Source organism: Alnus glutinosa, chromosome 12, assembly GCF_958979055.1.
Source record: "Alnus glutinosa chromosome 12, dhAlnGlut1.1, whole genome shotgun sequence".
Classification (NCBI taxonomy): Eukaryota; Viridiplantae; Streptophyta; class Magnoliopsida; order Fagales; family Betulaceae; genus Alnus; species Alnus glutinosa.
The window spans coordinates 26,303,597-26,324,134 of record NC_084897.1 but is presented as its reverse complement, the minus strand read 5'-3'; the positions used below and the strand labels follow the sequence as shown (position 1 = coordinate 26,324,134).

Below are 20,538 nucleotides of genomic sequence, written 5' to 3'. Positions count from 1 at the left end.
CATGTCATTTCTCTGCTCGGACATGTGGGCTATAGAACTTTCTTACATTTGTTACTTGAATTGCTGAAAATTCGGATCCCTATCGGTGACCTATTTTGAAGTTTACAATTCAATACAACAAGGTTCTACTCGATCATAGTTTTTCCCGCTAAGGCTATATACTTTTGTAACTAGCAATGTTTACGGGACTGAATGCTATTAATCTGTGGAGAAAGTCATCTAATGGGAAAGGCTGCTAAATTCCTGCTTTCTCCTGCCACTTAAACCTAGCTCTGAAAATTTGAGGGAGGAATTGAGGCTTTAAAAGCCAGAGAGAAGCGTTCAATTTGTGAAATGTGGATGGCTTTGTTCCTGGCTTGGTGGGATTCCAAGGGGCTTATGATTTTACGATGTTGTTTAAAATCTCCATTGCACAAGTTCATATACGTGGCGTGGTAATATCAGATATTCAAGTAGTGGGCACTCAGCTCAGAAGGAAAAAATTAATAAAAAAGTGGGCACTCAAACAACCAATTAAAATGGTTACCATGATGGGGAGGCCATGAAATGTAAATGTGAAACTTTTTTCTGATAAAATAAAAATTTCCTCTAAATTGGATGGGAAAAAAATTCTTCAAATTCGGTTCATTAAATTGACATTTATCCTTAGAGCATATGATTTCAAATATATTTTTAATAGGATTGACAAATACATGTAAAAATTACGTGTTCTAATAACAGATGTCAATTTAATAGATTAAATTTAAACAATTTCCTTCCAACTGAGTATTAAGGAAAACTTTTTCCTTATCTTTTAAGGCTTTTTGGGGTACTGACCAAAGAATTGTTTTCATGCTATGACACTTCCCTTATTTACCTTCCCAAATTAAGTTGTTCTCTTTCATCCCATGTATGGTCGAGGTCCTACCCTTCAGAATATATTTTTCTGGAGAAAAAGCACGTTCGGATTATGCTCGGCACATCAATTTCTTCCACCTTCTCTGCCTACTATTTTAGGTGGGAGTCGCTGCCATTGACATTCTGGATTATTCATATGCTCAGTTGTCGGTTAGAATTTCAGGCTGCAACTACCGGTCAATTCCTGTGTCTTTTGCTCTTTACATGCAACTACCTGGTATTTACTTGGTTGACCATAGTATATAATATACACTAATGGATACAGAAAATGGATTTTGCATGAAAAACCAATCTATCGGTCATATTTGAAAATTGAAGGTTAGGTTGGATTAGTAGCTCTGTGGCTTGGGGTTGGTCTTGGAAGTTTATTGTCATGGCTTTGAACTTTATTTGTCATATTATTTTGTGACCCCTACACTGCTGGAACTGAGAAAATTAGCAACTAAGGAGTGGCCAAAAGGTTTCTCAAGATGAAGCAAATAAAGGAGGAAACTGGAATTGGTGGTGCAAAAACAACTCAGGCGAGTCCGCCGCCTCCTCCTCCACCACTGCCACTTCCAAGGTTCTGGATTAAGAAGACCATTACAGAAAGTGTGACAAACCAAGAGATTGCCAGATTCTGGAGGCAGAAGCGCATTGATGAAGAGGATCACCTCCTTGCTGCTATCAAGGCTGCAGCTCGTATGAGAGCCCGCAATCTTTCAGTAAGATCTTATGTGACACCCATTTTTAGATATCTGATAAAACACTCATTGTCTGATCATCCACATCAGTTTAACTCATAGTACGTAATATTCCAGTAGAATACAAAAAGTTGCTGTCAGGCTTTCTTTTTCGGCTTGCATCGAGATTGGCTGCAATTCGGAGCCAATCTGGGCAGCTATTGAGAGAGATCCTATTGGAATTCATCTGTAAGGACAACTTGAGGTGCCGGGCTCACTTGTTTGGACAAATGGAATTCATCGAAACTCTCTCTCGTTAGTTGCTCGGATTGTCTGGGGTGAGCAAATTGCATCCAATCTCCGTCCTCTAGCTTCACATGTGACACCCTGCCTGCAGATATTGTTATGGTCGTGGTACATGGATCGCAATAGGCTGCAACACAGACATTTTAATTTCTTACAGTTGCTTAACTTGTTGAAGGTGTATGGTGTATAGGAGGAAGACTACAAGCGCTTTGAAGAGTCCTTGAAGGATGAGGACGAATATGCTAAGGAGAACCACACCACGGCTGCTACCAATGACAGCAAGAAGGATGAAAAGAACAATGAAATTCGTGTGGGAATAAAGGACTGGTTAGTTCATTTTCTCAATTCTAGTGAATAGTTCAGTCGTATAACCATTAGACTTGATAAACAGCAAATTACATGCTTATCTGAAATTCTTTCAAGAAGAACTGACCTCCAAGAATATAAATTTTTATAGACTAATTTAGAGGTCAAGGAAGTTTCTTTAATAGGGAATAAGAGTGGAGGCCACAATTGAACAAAAATGGTGACCAGATTGGAAAAATATGTTCAAGCTGAAAATTCATTGTCATGACACAAATTTTTGGACAGAGTTTCCTTCAAATTCATTCAATCCAATATATTAAACCGACATCTGTCTTTAAAGCATGTGATTCTCAAATGCCATTTTAAAAGAACGTGTAATTATCACCTACATTTTTTTTTCCTCCAACCCAGTTTAAAGTAAAACTTTGTCCTAATTCTTTGACTTCCTAGATAACTAAATTTTATTCTATTTTCAATATTTACCCCCTCCTTTCAGAAATCAATCAGATTTTATACAATTCTGACTTGGTGTTTATTGTTTAAGAGATCCCCTACTTATGTAGAAATTGACATTTGCAGGTGGACAAAAAGCAAGTATGCCTACTTAAACCAACCAGCCATCGAGTCCCTGGATCCTCCCAAAAGAAAAACCTCCTCTTACATCCCCAATTGTTTGTCTTATAAGCCAACTCCCCTATATCCTACCACTCTTGGCGTGTTTTAAGACCACTGGAGCTGCTTCAATTGATTGTATTTGCTTTGAGTGAATAAACGTTGTCTGCTGTGCGTGAACTGTATGGTTTTGCTTATAGTTATTGTAATACTCCAGTCTCATGTTGAGAGATTATCAAAGCACTCGTGAGGGTTAAGTCTCAGATTGGGTCCTTATTATGTGAGACGGAGCTTTATAAGTAATTCTATAGAGTTTCATTTACAACTTAAATAATCATTTTAGAGTGATAACACATGTATAAGTAGCGCTTTTCTTGGGTCGTTGCAGTTATGTACTTTTCAATAATTATGCTTGCATATCTTGTAGGCTTCTAGACAAATCATAGAGAATTGAATTGGGATGTTATTTAATTATTGTAAAAAGCAGTCCCTGATTTAGTTGTGAAAGCATGTAAAGCTGCAGAGTGCAAGATATTTTCCTTTTTAAAGGCTCTATCTATTATATACCACATGTTTATTATACTTTGCTACATGGTACTGCCAATTAGTCATTGAATTTTTTTTTTACAATTGCTAATTAATAATGTCACATCAGTAAAGTGGAATAAAAATGTGATTTTTATTTCTCTTTACAAAAAGCATACTACAAAGCCTATTTTTAAAGTGTAAATGACAAAAGAAATATTGTACACCATATTTTTGTTTCACTTTGCTGATGATGTGGCACTATGTCTAGAAGGAATTATCTAAAGACTAATTGACATGCCACATCAATAAACTAAAATACAAATAATATAAGTGGAGTAATGAAGTAAACATTTGGGTCGTGGAATTTTTGTTTTTTGTTTTTAAAAAAAAAATTGTAATAAGAAATGATTGATGTGATAAAAAATTTTAAAATTTTTGCATGAAAAAGTTAAAAAAAAAAAATTGTTAAAAATTAATTGATGTGATATAAAAAAAAAAAAAAAACTGTTAATCAATATAAAAAATAAAATGTTTTGAAGTTAACTTTTTAAAAGAAAAAATTGAGTAATTTGTCAAACATATCCAGGAGCATTGGACAATTAGATGAGGAGAAAAGGAAAAGAACCAACTTTCCAAAGTTGTTCTAATTTAAAATTGGACAAAAAATGGAGAAGAGGCATTTCACTATATGATTTATTTTGTTTTATTTAATGGCATGTATGATGTTTTGTCATATAATTTTATTTATTTTTTAATGATGTGAGAACATGTTTAACTTAAAGACAAAAAAAATTCTACAAATTAGTTTGTAGAAAATTTTATACAAACTATATATAAGATTGACACGTGTTTCTTGACATGTGAGAAATATATGTTGTTTTAATAGTATGTACTTCTCATATGTTTTTTTTTATAACATTAATAAAAAAAAACATGTGCTTCTCACATGCGTAAATGACACATGTCACTCTTATATGTGGGTTGTATAAACTTTCATACAAACCGGTTTGTATGAAATTTCTGTCATTTAACCATATATCATCATATATACTATTGGATTAAATGAAATAAAATATTGACCACGAAATGACTTATCTCCATTTTATGAAAAATGTATTCCTGCTGATCAAGAATTCAAATAAAATTTTAATAATCTAATAATATATATGTGACAACATATTAAATGATGTGGTTTAGATTAAATGGCGTAACAATATATTCACCACGTGGTAGAATCAGATTAACGAGATAAGTAATTTTATAGTCAATATTTCATTTTGTTACATCTAATAGTGTACATGTTGTTACGTTTTTTAGAATTTTTAAATGACATGTCATCCTATTTACTGTTAGATGTAACATGATACAATCTTAACCATAAAATAACTTGAAATGGAGAGGATCCCTGTCCGACTTTCCCCATAGGATAACATATATACAATTAAATATGTAAAATTTAATCTGAATCATAAAATAAATCAATTAAAGTTTACTTAAAATAAAAAGAATCTTAGTCTGTCATGTGCAACCAATATATTCATATAAATAATGCATGTTAAATTCTTCCCTTTTTCTTTTTATTTTTAAAAAAGATATGTTGTAATTGGATTAGGCTTTAGTGATATATATAAATTACAGCACCTATGCTATAGTTTTTTCAAAGATGCTTGTTATTTGCACTTTAAGTGCACGACAGGGACACGACACCCCTTCACATGGGGATGAGTCCCAGTGTGTGGGGCTCACCCCCATGTGAATGGGTGTTGTGCACCTGAAGTGCAAATATCATTTTCTTTTTTCAAATGTCCATATTTAATTTCAAGTTTTATTTGAAAATGAAAGAAATAAATTAGACCATTAAAAAGCTACAGCATAGCTTTTTTCAACACCTAACTACATCCGCCTTTAAAGAAAAAGATTTAAGCTAATGATTCTTGTACATTACCTTGGTGTGCGACAAGTTTATACAAGACATATTAGGTGTAAGGCCCATGCATGTCGATCTCATATACTAAGGTTAGAATTTTGATAAGAATTTTAAAATGACAGAAATTTCATACAATAACCCATATATAAAATTTACATGTGTCCATCATTGACATGTGAGAAGCACATGTTCTTTTAGTAACATGTGTTTCTCATATGCTTTTTAATAGCATTAATAAAAAAAAACATGTGCTTTTCATATGTTTAAGACATACGTCACTCTTATATGTGGGTTGTATGAAATTTCGTACAAATTAGTTTGTAAGAAATTTCTATCAATTTTAAAATACATAAATAATCTTAACGAGAAATAGGGTAAATGCAACAAAAGGAAAATTATTTATATAATTTGGATTGAAACTCTTTAGATTATTTTAGGATAATTTTTATTTGTGTCTTAATTAATTAATTAATATTTTATCATTTCAATATTAAACATCTTTAAAATTTTCCTCAATTTATTATATAAATGATTTAATTAAAAATAAAAATAAAAATTTCTATCAATAAATTTAAAAATAATTTGCTAGATTAGATGAAAGATATATTAATCCAACTGAAGAAAATTCTTCAAATCAATATATTAAAAATACATGTGATTTTCTTATATGTTTTGCTAATTCCATTAAAAAATCACGTAGAAATTTCTACTCTCTCGAATCTCGATTTCTCTCTCACAAAGTCAGACAGAGACTTTGTCTTTCTTTCAGTGCTGAAGCTTGAAATAAAAAAAAGAGCGTAGAGCTCGTTTCTTTTTCACAGTTTCAGATCTTGCTTGCTGTTCTTCTTCTTCTCCGAGACTGATCTCTAGGGTTTTCGATTTGATTTGATTCGATTCGATTGGATTATCGGAGCTCCACAACAATGGTGAAGCCCAGGTACTCGCGCTTACCGGCTCGGAAATCGTCGTCCTCGACGCTGGTCCTCACCATGCTCATCATGTTCACCTTCGTCATCCTCATCCTCCTCGCGCTCGGAATCCTCTCGATTCCCAGCACTTCCGGTGGCGATTCGCCCAAGGCCAACGATCTCAGCTCCATTGTGCATAATACTATACACAGGTATGTGTTTTTTGGATTTCGATTCTTATTTCGCAATGATGTTGGTGAATTTTTTTTTTTTGATAAGTATGATGTTGGTGAATTATTGTGATTTGTTTGGTTCTTGTTTTGTAGAAATGATGGAGATGAGGGGAGAGGAGAGCAATGGGTGGAGCTGATCTCGTGGGAGCCTAGAGCTTTTGTTTACCACAATTTCTTGGTGAGCTTTTTTGTTTTATCCTTCTTCTTTTTAAATTCATGTGGAGCTTCCAAATGTCGCTTAATTGTTTGCTGTTATATAGATAGGATGAATTCAGCCATTAGTGTTGCTAAATTTTTTACTGTTAATGTTGTTTAGTTTCTCTTAATTATACCAAAGTAGGATATGCAATTTCATGTGAGTAGAAATTCATTCAAGTATGCGATCTTCGCTGGCAACATCTGCTTAATATACTGAGACAGGAAAAGAAAGAAGAAAATCATATTTTGAAGTGCAGTAAAAAATGGCAACTAAGAATGGGTCTTACCTATTTAATCTTCGGATTTTAATGTGGGTTGTGTGGAAGAATATGTGAAATTCGGTATGAGCAAAGGTGAAAACTGTATCTGAATGATATGCATAGCCCTTGAGGAATATTGTGGATGAAATAATCATCCTTTGGTGGAACTCTGGGTCTTTACTATATTATAGGTTTTTTGGGAGTAATAATGCATTTCTATTTGTTTGAAATCATTGATGGTTTGATCAGAATGTTTAATGAGAATATGAATTTATCTATCTTATTCTGAAAATACGGTTTTGACTTTTAGGGGATTCTTTTTTGAACTTGGAATGAGCATGAAGAAATTAACAATACTTCAATGGATGGTAACAACCATTTCATCCGCCATAATTATTTTTATAGATAATTTTTATGAATAAAATAAAAAATCAAACAGCAATCCTATATTATAATTTTTGATAAGTGCAATCCTAGACTATAATATTAATAGGATGTTTAACAAAATTTGTTGTACAATTAAAAAAGAAGAAGAAGACTTATTCTTCTCTTAAGTTTAAGTTTAACTTAACTTTTTTCTTTAAGTAACTTTAACTTAACTAAAGAAGAAGAAGAAGAAGAAGAAGAAGAAGAAAGAAAGGAAAAAATGAATTAGGATTTTACCAGATAGGGTGCAAGTGGACAATTGAATGATAGGGTCCTTCGCTGTCAACAATTTAGACTAAAGGATTACTTCGAGTGATGCCATCTCGTGATTTGATTTAATATGAATAACCAGAAAACAAGTTCTTGTTGAAGTACGTGCTTTATTATGTTGGATGGGGTCTTAGGATACTCCTGATTTGCATTTTCTGTTAGATAAATTTGATCTGGTGTAACCTAAAATTTGGCAAATGCTGAATATGGTTTAACTATTTGGGCAGACCAAGGAGGAATGTGACCATCTAATTAGTCTTGCGAAGCCGCACATGCAAAAGTCAACAGTTGTGGACAGTGAAACTGGAAAAAGTAAAGATAGCAGGTGTACAATTCTTTCCACTCTTTTCTCGTGCCATCTGTGTGTAATCTCAAAGATGGAACAGGGTTTGTGCCATCTGTGTTTCTCTTCATTCCATTGATTACCTTTGTACGCAGGGTTCGTACAAGCTCTGGAACATTTCTGGCAAGAGGACGTGATAAATTTATTAGGAACATTGAGAAGAAGATTGCTGATTTCACCTTTATACCTGTGGGTATGCATTTTTTGGTCTCCTATGCTTCTTTATGTTTTTTCTTGCTCAAAATGGAAGTTTCAGTTTCATCCTTTGTGTAAATCCAGGATATATATATATATATTTTTTTTTCTCAGTGTTACTTTTTTTTAAGCACATATCTTATTTCATTATGGCTTGTTGTCCAGTGGCGCCAATATCCAGTAATTTGGTTTTTCTCATTATTTCAATCTCTTAGCATTACCATTTTCCACGGAAGAAATTTAGCTTTTGATTTTTCTCCTGGATAGGAAGAAATTTGGGAATAGTTATTTATTATTATTCTTTTATATATTTCCATCTGAAGATGATAAAGTTGGAAATGCATTTGGGAAGTCCCTCTTAGGAAATGAAGGAAAGTTCATGTGCTCACAATTGTTGCCTGTTAATCTTCATCCTCGATTAATTATTTGGAAGAATGAGGGAATAGAAGGGAAAAAAAAAAAGCGTGGCTGTGGCTTTTGGTTGTATCTGTTATTTGTTGTTGTATAAGTTATAAGCTGTTCATAAACAGAGAACGGGGAAGGACTTCAAGTACTCCACTATGAAGTTGGACAAAAATATAAGCCTCATTTTGACTACTTCAATGATGAGTTCAACACTAAAAATGGGGGTCAGCGCATGGCTACAGTTCTTATGTATCTGTGAGTGACATAACATTTTGCCTTCTAAATTCTCTTGACTCTGATGCATTTGTTGGAGGCCCAAATATTCTCTTTCAGTAAAGTTTTCTCTTCCATAATGGTACAGCTCAGATGTCGAAGAAGGGGGCGAGACAGTGTTTCCTTCGGCCAAGGGGAATATCAGCTCTGTGCCTTGGTGGAATGAGCTATCTGATTGTGGAAAAGAAGGACTTTCTGTGAAACCAAAGATGGGTGATGCTCTGCTTTTCTGGAGCATGAAGCCTGATGCCACTCTAGATCCATCAAGTTTGCATGGTTAGTTATCATTGTTAATCATTAAGATGTTGAAAGCAGCTAGTTCAGTTTCCAGTCATTTCCAGACCAATATGCCTTCATTATTGAAAGAGTGACATGTCCCTTGTGTTTAGCATTTTCTAAACAACATCTTCTTAATTGGATCCTTTTAGAGTTCATTATTCACATTATGTGAGTCATCATACAATTACTAATGATGAGTTCAATTCTTCTGTTTTCTTCAGGTGGTTGCCCCGTGATTAAGGGGAACAAGTGGTCAGCTACTAAATGGATACGTGTGAACGACTACAAAGTTTGAGCTACTATGTGAAAGGTAATTATGTATACCCGGAATAGATGATTAAGAAATCATTAGTGTATTCATTTTCAATTAGCAAATAAGTGGTTGTTAGAGTTGAAGTACATATTAGTTTCCATGATCTGTTTAGACAAGCGTATTTTGGAAAATATCAAGATATTGAGTGCTACATCCATTTGGAGATATGTTGACACCATTTATTAGGATATCCTATTATCTTTGCTTAACTACAGTTTCCTCCAATTTCTTCCCAAAATTGAAAACGAAACATGATATTTGAGAATGGATGGCTGGTTTTATGAATGGTAAAGATCTTGATGGTTGCAATTTTACAAATATGGATTCCACAAACCACAGAATTTGTGGCCGAAATTGATATTGAGACCATAAGGATTTGACAGGAAAAACTGTATTTAGATGACTAAGAAAACTCTGAATTTTAACTCATAGAATTATCAGTAATGCTGCAACTGAACTAACAGGAACGAATATTGATCTAGTCTACATTCTCTTCAATAAAATATATCGAAGCTTGATGCTTTTTCTTCGTGTATGGTTTTGATTCCTCTAGAAGCCTATACACCGAAAGGCCTAGTCAGCAGTTTCTGATCCTTTAGACCTTTTTGAAGCAAATGAGAGGATAGTTAAATCTTTTTTTTATTTTTTTTTTTATTTTTTTTTTTATTTTTTATGAATAAGAGAGGATAGTTAAATCTGGGGCACTGGAAAACATTTAGCAATGCATTTGATATCATTCCAAACATTGGTGGAGCAGTTTTGATGCTGGAGACTATTGGATTGATTTCTTGTTTTAAGTATGCCAAAATAAATGAAGAAAAAACCCTAAAAACCTTGGTTGGGTTAGGTAGGTATGGTCTTGCTATGCGGAATAAGATCCTCTTAAAAATGAGTCATTTCATGGTCATGATTTAATGTTGTATGTAACGGTGTAGATTATGTCACATGATAAATATGTTGGCATGCCATTCAAAAAATATAAATGATATGGCATCATTTACAATATCAGATAAAATGACATTAAATCATGACTATGAAATGGAGAGGATCCTTGTTGCGCAATGTTAGAGTTGCAATCTTGGTAAATGAAATTATCAGTTGAACTAATCATCCCCTTTTTAAATTTATTTCCTACTTTTAATATTTTTGGTGTAACGTTCTTGAACTTGAAATTGCTCACTTCAGATTTCATTATTTTTATGCGCTTTATTGAATACACCTGTTTTGTACACTCAAAAGTTGATGATTGGTCTTGTTGGGCAGGTTTGAATGTGTTCTCCTCTCATTGTTGTACTCTTAAGTCTCACGCAGAGCTCCAGCCTAACGGGGCTTAAAGTCTCATATGTAACCTTCTACACGGAGCTCGATGCCTTCATGCCATAAATTCTGATGTACTACTCCCACTCCTTTGCTCACATTTTTGTTTTGAGGGCCCTTCTTGTTTATGACCACCAACGTAATAAAAAAAAATAAAAATTGAAATTTGTATTTGTATTTAAATCTCATGGAAAGGTTTATAGGACATTTGATGACAAGAAATATGCCCCATTAAGACAAGAGACAATATATAATGAATATATACTGTCTTTCTTTCATCTCTCTGGTTCATGCAATCCTACCCTAATCTACCTTTGGAGCAGCAGTTAAAATTGCAAGGACGATTGTTTGAAAGAATTTCTAGTGTCCTAAGAGGGGTATGAATTAGTGGATGAATGAGGTTTGTTTGGAGAGATGGTGCAGCATCAGACACATCATGCCACAAACCTTTAATGCAATGACAAGTAGTTGAAGGAGGTTCGCGATGACACCTAATCAAATCAGGTCAAACAGGATAGCCTAGAAAGAAAGAAAAAAAGTCGGTGCTACCATAAGGCCTCTAGGGATGGAGCAGCCCCAACTTCCATAGGTCCTTGGTTCGACCGCCTAGCGAGAATTGAGGCCCTTTTACGGGTGTCTCATCCCTAAGACTTGCTTGCTGCGTATGGAGTGCCCCGTAGTTCCCTCGAGTGCCAGTGGCAGAGAAGAATGCCATCAACTAGGGTGCTAACTGTGCTATTGGCCACTAACATCTCGTTGGCTGGCCGCTCCGCCTCCGGATTTTAAGTTTTATTATCCAAACCGTCTACTTTGCTCCACCGGAAACCTAACCCCTTCTTCTATCTTATGTACTCTCTTGCTCCTATAGCTCCAGCCACGTGCTGTAATAGGTTGCTTCTCGGGTGAGCCACCCCAAGCGGTGCAGCTGAGCCAAGGGCCAGCCAGGTTTAAATTCGCCAAGCTGGAAGGACGGACCTATGTTTTTTCTTTTCTTTTTCTTTTTCTTTTAAGTCCGAATGGACAACCTTCGGTTAAATATAATAAACATCGAAATCAGATAGGATTTTGCATATATAGTGAAACATGCTTTTGACGAAAAGATCGACTTGGGTTACAGTGATGATCGAAATCCGTCGAAGACAATGGTGCATAATGCATTGCAGTAACAGGCTATGAGGATTCATGCAAACAATAAAATATTTGGAATCCTGAATCCGTCAAACTAAATAATGGAAGACCATGAAGTCAACACTGGCTTAGTAGTAATGAGAGTTTTATATCGGAAACGACACAATCGTGTCAAACACTTGGATATTTCCACTACATCCACCAGCTTCCATCCGTTTATTCATAAGATAGCTGGGTTGTGCTCCAAAACTGTAACAATGTCCAATGTTTCCCAACTCACATGGATTATTTCGACAGCAAAATAATCGGAAATTGACTAGCTGCCTTGCTAATTGACTTGGCTGATTCAATGTTTTGCATTGATCAAGTTACGGATGACGTATTGTAAAATGCCTCCGTGATTGAAATAAGCCAGCTCCACCTGCATTGGAAGCAACCAAAATTTCAGGTTGGAAGGGGAGATTTTAAGCAACTGGCTTTCAACAGAGATAAGGCGGATTCAATGGAGAAGCCCGAGTCTGATCGGTTACCTCTGTGTCAAATCTAAGTGTACATGTGAATGATTTGCCTTTGTCCGTCACCACTGTGACATCTTGACCAGGTCTAATTTCATTCACACTGCTTGGAAGATCGATGTTGTATCGTTCATGGCCAGTCAACCCGAGAGTCTCAGCATCCTCCCCAGCCTTAAAACATAGTGGAATGATACCCATGCCCACCAAATTACTGCGATGAATACGCTCAAAGCTCTTTGCTATGACTGCTTTCACACCCTAGAACCAATTACCATGCGAAGCCATTACACAAAAGCCCAAAAACAAACTGGAAATTGAATGGATTGAAATGCTTTGAAAGATGTACCAGTAGCATTGGCCCCTTGGCAGCCCAATCGCGAGAACTTCCACTCCCATACTCAGCACCAGCTAAAATAATTGTATCATGCCCTTCACTCTTGTATTTCTGTCAATAAAAGGAATCAAAGAACCAATGCATATGTTTATGGACTTCATCATGTAAATACTCGACCAGCAAAGTTTACAGACATATGGAGCGAACAATCAGAAATACATGATGAAGTAAAACTGTATACAATGAACCAGATCATCCTTAAAATAAACATCACTTGTTAACCTAGGAGTCTCTGATAAACCGGTATTATCACAACTGATTAACCTATATCAAAATCTAGGTGAGTTTGGATGGCTCACCATTGAAGCATAAATAGGGCAACCATTAAGGATTTTAATCGTTTTATGCTTGTTCAGTATGTTAATTCATGCATCAGAGATTGATAAATCCTTACAAATGACTTAATCAAAAAAAAAAAAAAAAATCCTTACTAATAACCCTATGTCAAAGGTGAGTTCAGATGAAATTACCATGGCAGTATCAAACACAGAGAGTTTCTCGCCAGTGGGAATATGAATGGTTTTTGGTCCAACTTCTCCTTGCAATAGTTTGTTGACAATGCGAATATTGGCAAAAGTGCCCCTCGCCATAACCTCATCATTACCACGCCGACTTCCATAAGAGTTGAAGTCTCTTCTGTCAACCCCACGTTCCAGAAGGTATCTGGCTGCAGGACTGTCTTTGTGGATGCTACCAGCTGGTGAGATGTGATCAGTAGTAATGCTATCACCAAAGTTGAGCAAGCAGTAAGCATTCTTCACTCCATGAAGGCCTGGAGGAGACATGCTCATATCTTTAAAATAGGGGGGATCATGTATGTAAGTTGATGTTGGGTCCCAGGCATAGAGAGTGCCCGAAGGTACAGATAATTGATTCCACATTGGATTTCCCTTGGTGATTGCTTCATACGTAGCCCTAAACATATCAGGCAGCACACTTGATTGCACAACCTAAAAGAAAGAAGAAAAATGAGAACGTTTAAAACCTTTTAATCTGAATGCAAAATGCATACTAAATCAGGTTGAGCAGCTCACATGTGCTACTTCTTCATTTGATGGCCAAATGTCCCTGAAAAATATCTTCTTTCCATCTTTCCCCAACCCAATTGGTTCTGTTTCAAAGTCAATATTTACCTGCACAAGTGCCCCTAAATGAGAGATATGCTTCCCAAGTGCATGTGTTTGCAACGATAAAAGCAACATACCGTCCCAGCAAGAGCATAGGCAACCACAAGGGGAGGAGAAGCAAGATAATTGGCCCTTGTTAAGGGATGCACACGGCCCTCAAAATTCCTATTTCCAGACAATACAGCTGCAGCTACAATATCTGGAAATATGCACAAGATCAGAAACCATTACTCCGAAAACTCTCATGAATAGCATCCAAACAAGCACCAAGTATAAGAAAGTGTCTACCGTTATCTGTAATTGCTGATGCCACAGCCTCATCAAGATCTCCTGAATTCCCAATGCAGGTTGTGCAACCATACCCAACTATATGAAACCCTAGCTGATTCAAGTACTTCTGCAAGTCACTGCAGACACAAAATGACTCAGGAATTACGCATACGCTTGCTTATGTAGTCTGAATATGGTATTTTAGATCCGCAAAAAGTACCTTGTTTGCAAGTATTTGGTTACAACACCAGAACCTGGAGCAAGACTGGTCTTAATCCATGGCTTCACCTGATAAAAGATATATCCCCATATGTAAAAGTTCAAAACAATTGAGAATAAGAACACTTAACGTTTCCTTCAACAATTTCTCAAAATTATCTTAATTGCAAAACTTCATGTATAAGATAGAACAACAAAACAGACAAAACCAATATTCCAACCAACATCATTAGTCACATGGTAGTCCAAATAGATGTATGGTTTCTTTTAGCATAGCTTAGACTGTCCCACACGAGTGCTTGCTAATGCAATTCATCTAGCACAAAACTTATTAACTGCAACATCATGGTATCTCTAGAGACTGATCTTCTTATTGGAGCTTGCATACTTACTTTGCTCATCACTTATCAGAACAATTAGAATAGAAAAAAAATGAAGAGGTACCAAAAAACAGAGACATCTAACCTCCAATCCAAGTTCACAGGCTTTCTTCGCAACTAGTGCAGCTCCAAGCATTACACTAGGATTTGAGGTATTTGTGCAACTAGTGATAGCAGCTATAACAACATCCCCATGCCTAAGCTGCACTGGGGTCCCGTGGAATGTGAACTCTGCAACCTTATTCTGAGATTCCTTTGGTACAGCAAAACCCTGTTATACCATGAAAGATAGGCAAGCACAAAGAGAGGGGGGGCAATGATGGCTGTTATATTACGTACAGAAGGAATAAGAAAGAATCAAAAGCACGCACACTCACAGAAGCAAGCACAAAGTCAAAAGTACGACACTGAGGAAAGAAATCATTAACAATATACTTATGGGTTGTGTGGTGAAATTGAAAAGTAGAGAATGAATCAAAAAATTTTAGGGTTGGTGGATGGATCAAGCCCTGCCCTGCTGCTTCTCCCTTATACACCACAATGTTAAGGATGAAATTTTTCCTCCAAATTGGGTTGAAGAAATTTCTTCCAACTTAGTATATAAAATTGTCATGTGTCCCTTAAAATGTAAGAAGCACATGTTTCTTAATAGCATGTGAGAAGCACATTTTTTTTTTAATAGAATTTCCTCCAACTCGGTTAATTTTATTAAAAAAGCACGAGCTTCTCACATATTCATTGAAAAAAAAAGTTCAAGGAACGCATGACAATTTTATAGACTAGATTGAAAAAAGTTCCTCCAACCCAATTTGGAGAAAATTGTGTCCCAATTTTAAACTTTATTTTTGCAGCAAGTCTAGAAACATGACAAACAATTTTCAGGCAGAAGTCAGAGCATTCCATGATGTCCCAGCCTAATATGGAAGTATATCCTGAACCGCCCATAGAAAACCGTGATTGATTTAATGATATTCATCATCAAGTTACTGTTGGTCCCACTCATTTTATCATTTTTCTCTTATATGCTTTTCGCATCCTTAATATAAGCTTCTGAAGCAATGGGCATAATATAGATATTTTTTAACCTTCCATCAGTGATGAATGATAATTGTCTCTAATGTTAATAATTTTTACTCTCCCTATACAATGTTTAGCAGTGCCAAATAGTATTCTGGAATAACATTTTGAGCGGTCCCATGCAGTACACAGGCAGCTGTATGGATCTCAAGCAACCCGAACAATTAACCACAATTGGCAATAAGTTTTGAAAATCTCACCTTAAAACCAACTTTATTATTCAGGCATGCATGCCAATCCACTTTCATCTCTTTCAAAGGAACTCGATCATGTGGCCTGCAGAGAATCTGATTCTGAGAGGCACATCATGGAAGATTGAAAATACAAGAGTTCACATCAAGGGTGTGACTGACAGCCAAAACATATATTGAAAAATGTACCTCTTTGGACCAGATACACAAGGTTCGACATCTTCAAGATGAAGCTCTAGATAAGAGGAGTAAACTCTCTCAACTTGAGGCTGAGTTCAGGAAGCAGATTAACAGTCAGAATCCATATCATCATTTATTTTTTTGAAAAGTAGAATCCATATCATCATTTATGTTGCATGAATGTAGCGTCTACGTAAAATATATGCATAACTTGCCTCATTGTAGTCCACAAACATCTTATTAGCACGTAAATAGGACTCTATCATAGCAATCTGCATCAAAATTACAAGTCAGTTTACGTTGGGAAAAAAAAAAAAAAAGATTAAATAATGGCTTACAGTGTCATCAGTTCTGCCAGTCAGCCTCAGATATTGCAGAGTGACATGATCAACAGGAAAGAAGCCCATGGTTGCACCATACTCAGGAGACATGTTGGCAATAGTGGCACGGTCTGCTAATGACAACTCACTCATGCCTTCCCCTGTATGACAGAGTAAAGACCAACATAATGTTAAGAGAGATTAAGAAAAAAGACGACATTGACTACCAAAAAAGTTAAAATAACATATTAACATGATTGCATTGATGGATTTACCATAGAACTCCACAAACTTGCCAACTACTCCATGCTTCCTTAGCATTTGAGTTGCTGTCAAAACCAGGTCAGTAGCTGTCACACCATCTCTCAGTTTTCCTAATAATTTAAACCCTACCACACCAGGCAGAACCATGCTCATGGGCTGCATACAAATGAAAAAAGTCAAATGAGCATTTTTTGAGAAGAAATACTTCTAAAAATAAAAATAAAAGTATTTCTTGACAAGAAACTTCGGAAGTAGTGAAATTAAAACAAAAGTCAAGGAGCATATTTGCAATATACGTGTGTACTCATGAATTATTTCAATATAGGCAATGAAAATGTTCAATAATCTACAAGACTATTGCAGCAAGTAATGCATTTGTGTCAGTTAAGTACTTGATTAAAGAAACATGCCATTCTCTAATCCCAATAACCAGATACAGCATTCCATAGCAAATAGTTTTACCTGGCCAAGCATTGCAGCTTCTGCTTCTATCCCGCCAACTCCCCATCCAGCAACACCCAATCCATCTATCATAGTTGTATGTGAATCTGTTCCAACAACACTATCAGGGTAAAGCATGCCATTTGTGTTGAACACGACTCTGCCAAGGTATTCTAGATTGACCTGTAAATCAACACCAGACACCTCATTCATAGAGTTAAGTGGAATTGCAGAAAGTGAACAAACCAAACTGGTCTTCGCAAACCTAAGAGATCACTAATCACAAAAGGAAGCATAAATAAAAAAAAAGAAAAAAAAGGGCACAAAATGCACTTCTCAAATGATGCAATTACCTGGTGCACTATCCCTGATCCAGGAGGAACAACAAGCATATTATGGAATGCATTTGATCCCCATTTGAGAAAACCAAACCTTTCTTTGTTGCGCCGGAACTCAAATTCCATATTTACCTGCACTGCATTTTCTGATCTTGCCAAATCAACCTGAACTGAGTGATCAATGACAAGATCAACAGGAACCTGCATTTGCGAAAATCACATTACCATTTCCATGAGCATTAAAGCAGGAAAAAGAAAAAGAAAAAGGAAGTGCTAAACAAACAGAGAACTAGGAATGCCAATCTAAATCTATCCATGGGTCAACTTACCAAAGGGTTAATTTTATTAGAATCTCCACCAAGATTGTTCATAGCATCTCGCATGCAAGCAAGATCAACAACAGCAGGTACCCCAGTGAAATCCTGAGAACAAGAGTTACATCACAATGATTTTTACCTTTCATAGATAACATTTCAGAAAATCTCACAAAACAAGATTGAACATCTACTCAGTAGCTCACCTGCAGAAGCACTCTGGCAGGCTTGAATGGAATTTCCACCTGTTTGGGAGAGGTGATCTCCCAATCAATGATCTTCTCAACATCCTTACTCTTAACCTGAAACTCATCACAGTTACGAATCGCCGATTCGAGAAGTATCTTAATAGAGTAAGGAAGCTTATCTGCAACACAAACATCAATACCACCATCAAAATCGTACAACTCTGCATAAACCACCGCTCCTTAAAGAAGAAAAAGAAAATCACACGAATACAACCAATTAACTGTAAAACAAAGATTAAGACTCGTCATCTAATAAGTCTCGTAAAATATATGATGTTTACGCATAAACCAATAAAAATTTTGAGTTTTATCACGCTATTTTGAGCAGTTCTATATCATCAATAACATCTAGTAGAGTTACATATTACGTAATCACTTCTAATTGATCTACTCTGCAAGAGGAATTAAACAATCAACTCCAATCTTTGATCAACGTTAAGAACTTTACTACAGTCTTCTCCTATTTCATTATTGAGAACTGAGAAAACAAAAGCTTCAATTAAAGTTAGTCCAATGGATCAATTTGGCCTAAGAATACCACAAAATAAAATATTTTCTCTTTCATTTTTATTTTCTTTCTTATCCTTACATTCCGCACCAATTTTCTAAGCAAACAAACAGAAACCAGTAGAAAATCACAACTACTAACCGATTCTAGGATCGTTGAGAGCTGGCAAGCTGTAGTATTTGCCGAATTCTCCACCGTCTGGTTTCTCGAGCGTCTTCAATATCCTCTTGAACGGGTTCTCACTAGCTGCGATCCACCAAACACATCAAAACGAAAACAACAGAAGCAGATTTGAAAGCAACCGAAACTTTGAAACCTGAACTTTTGCCATCAGGCACAAGTCCAAACCATCAAAATACAAAGAAAAAGAAGGATCGAATTCATGTATACGATGAGATTACCCATGCTGACGATCGGAGCTTCGAGTCGCTTAGCAGAGTGAGGATCTGTCACTGTTTTGAGAGTGAGATCTACAGCTATAAGGTTCCAGAAAGAGAGCGAGCGATCGAGAGAGAGAGAGAGTTGGTTAGGGTCTTGATTTGGAAAAATGGGAGTTTGGTTGGGATTAGAGAGAGAGAAGGGGCGGTGTAGATGGTGGGAAAGTGCAGTTTGACATTAAGGTGGTTTGTCTGTATATTACGAGCGATGCTACGTAGCCTGGACTAAGTCTGAAATGTTGTGGTTATCTTCCTAGCGAGGTAGGCTGATGCGGCGATTCCTGGTGCCTGATGGGGCTTCGCTTTTCTTTTGGTATATACGTGGACTTGACACGTGCATTTCCAGTAGTCTACGTCCTAGGATTCTTTTGATACTGGACATTTTCTTTTGATACCGGACATTATTCGGTATTCAGTTTGAATTTTTTACTCAAAATAAATCTATTAATAAATAACTCAAAATAGAAAACATTTTTTTTTAATTATATTTTTATTTTAAAAAAATAGATGCTTAATTTTTGTACAGATAATTTAAAAAAAATTTAAATAAACTCTAAAAGACCATTATCTGTAATTCTACCTAACAAGTATCCACTTTTCTCTCTTTTATTTTTTTCCATTCAAACTTGGAATCTAACTGGAGACTTGCGATAAGTATCAATGAAATGAAACGTGGAAGTGCTGGGCAAAGAAATCGGACATCTTAAATTGAACTCACTAAATTTACTATCTTTTTAGGAGTCACTTGAGTATTGTAGGGTATTATTGTTTTTACTACAATTTATTTATTTTATTTTTTTATCTAAATTGACATAATAATTTACGTGATACTTATCGTTTCAGTTACTAAAATGTGAACGGTCACGTGAAAATTATCGTAGTACTTATTTTATAAAATATGAATTGACACATTAATTTATTAAAAAAATTATAATTAAAGTTATATCCTAAATATTTTTCATCTTACAATCTATCTCACGTTATTTTTTTCCGAGTAATACAAGGAAACAATGGAATATTAAACACTGTGATCTTTTCTACTGTTAATTCAGATGGTATAGAGAATGGGGCAATAATTTAAAATGCCTCCAACTACACAGTTAGAAGCGGCTCACTTAACAATTTTGTGGGCATATAAATTGGCACTTCTAGATTTTTTTATGCAGTCCAACTTTGAACAAGCTCTAGCTGCTGTGAATGTCAACTGTGATGGGGGAGAAGGTTCAATACAAGAAAAAATTAGCTTTATTAATGGCTAAGATGGTGATTATGGGGTCTCGATCCTTCCAAGAACAAAGAGTTACAACCCTTTGAGATTGCAAGTTTTACAGCTAATAAGACTGTATGAGCTTCCCCATATTGGCATCCATGCATTGAAGGTAGTCGGCTGGTGATGGCTGAGACAATAATTCCACTGGGGTTACTAAAAACTACAACCGCAGCAACAAACAAGGGTGAAGGGTCTAATAGTAGCATTGAAGTTCAACCTTACATAGCCTAAGAATGGAGAATGCCGTATCTCAAAGCTG

At 35.7% G+C, this 20,538-nt stretch overlaps 3 protein-coding genes across 3 annotated transcripts; 2 read left to right on the top strand and 1 right to left on the bottom strand.

Moving 5' to 3' along the window:
* The first annotated feature begins 1,282 nt into the window (after nt 1-1,282).
* LOC133851741 (uncharacterized) lies at nt 1,283-3,249 on the top strand. The gene is made up of 3 exons (XM_062288296.1): nt 1,283-1,601; nt 2,056-2,192; nt 2,751-3,249. Exons 1-3 carry the CDS (start codon nt 1,368-1,370, stop codon nt 2,893-2,895), a joined length of 516 nt encoding a protein of 171 aa, XP_062144280.1. The 5' UTR covers nt 1,283-1,367; the 3' UTR covers nt 2,896-3,249.
* A 2,688-nt stretch (nt 3,250-5,937) lies between these two features.
* On the top strand, nt 5,938-10,936 carry LOC133851904 (probable prolyl 4-hydroxylase 10). Its single transcript, XM_062288530.1, has 8 exons — nt 5,938-6,358; nt 6,473-6,557; nt 7,761-7,858; nt 7,972-8,069; nt 8,602-8,731; nt 8,838-9,025; nt 9,250-9,338; nt 10,605-10,936. Exons 1-7 carry the CDS (start codon nt 6,162-6,164, stop codon nt 9,321-9,323), a joined length of 870 nt encoding a protein of 289 aa, XP_062144514.1. The 5' UTR covers nt 5,938-6,161; the 3' UTR covers nt 9,324-9,338; nt 10,605-10,936.
* A 978-nt stretch (nt 10,937-11,914) lies between these two features.
* On the bottom strand, nt 11,915-19,269 carry LOC133851903 (aconitate hydratase 1). Its single transcript, XM_062288529.1, has 20 exons — nt 18,974-19,269; nt 18,714-18,818; nt 18,023-18,183; nt 17,832-17,924; nt 17,518-17,703; nt 17,186-17,347; nt 16,735-16,879; nt 16,478-16,620; nt 16,355-16,411; nt 16,149-16,228; nt 15,969-16,044; nt 14,777-14,962; nt 14,313-14,380; nt 14,111-14,229; nt 13,900-14,021; nt 13,730-13,828; nt 13,166-13,645; nt 12,648-12,746; nt 12,317-12,559; nt 11,915-12,207 (listed from the first exon to the last, which is right to left on the bottom strand). Exons 1-20 carry the CDS (start codon nt 18,975-18,977, stop codon nt 12,133-12,135), a joined length of 2,703 nt encoding a protein of 900 aa, XP_062144513.1. The 5' UTR covers nt 18,978-19,269; the 3' UTR covers nt 11,915-12,132.
* Between the last annotated feature and the right edge of the window lie 1,269 nt (nt 19,270-20,538).

Bases quoted from the DNA above. Each gene is read 5' to 3' on its own strand.
- LOC133851741 (XM_062288296.1), top strand. From the start codon at position 1,368: ATGAAGCAAATAAAGGAGGAAACTGGAATTGGTGGTGCAAAAACAACT. The intron at 1,602-2,055 runs GTAAGATCTTAT...TATGGTGTATAG, and splicing joins TGAGAGCCCGCAATCTTTCA to GAGGAAGACTACAAGCGCTT. The intron at 2,193-2,750 runs GTTAGTTCATTT...TGACATTTGCAG, and splicing joins CGTGTGGGAATAAAGGACTG to GTGGACAAAAAGCAAGTATG.
- LOC133851903 (XM_062288529.1), bottom strand. The intron at 17,925-18,022 runs GTGAGCTACTGA...TCTTGTTCTCAG, and splicing joins CTGCCAGAGTGCTTCTGCAG to GATTTCACTGGGGTACCTGC. The intron at 12,560-12,647 runs GTACATCTTTCA...AATTGGTTCTAG, and splicing joins CCAAGGGGCCAATGCTACTG to GGTGTGAAAGCAGTCATAGC.
- LOC133851904 (XM_062288530.1), top strand. From the start codon at position 6,162: ATGGTGAAGCCCAGGTACTCGCGCTTACCGGCTCGGAAATCGTCGTCC. The intron at 7,859-7,971 runs GTGTACAATTCT...CTTTGTACGCAG, and splicing joins GGAAAAAGTAAAGATAGCAG to GGTTCGTACAAGCTCTGGAA. The intron at 8,070-8,601 runs GTATGCATTTTT...GTTCATAAACAG, and splicing joins TTTCACCTTTATACCTGTGG to AGAACGGGGAAGGACTTCAA.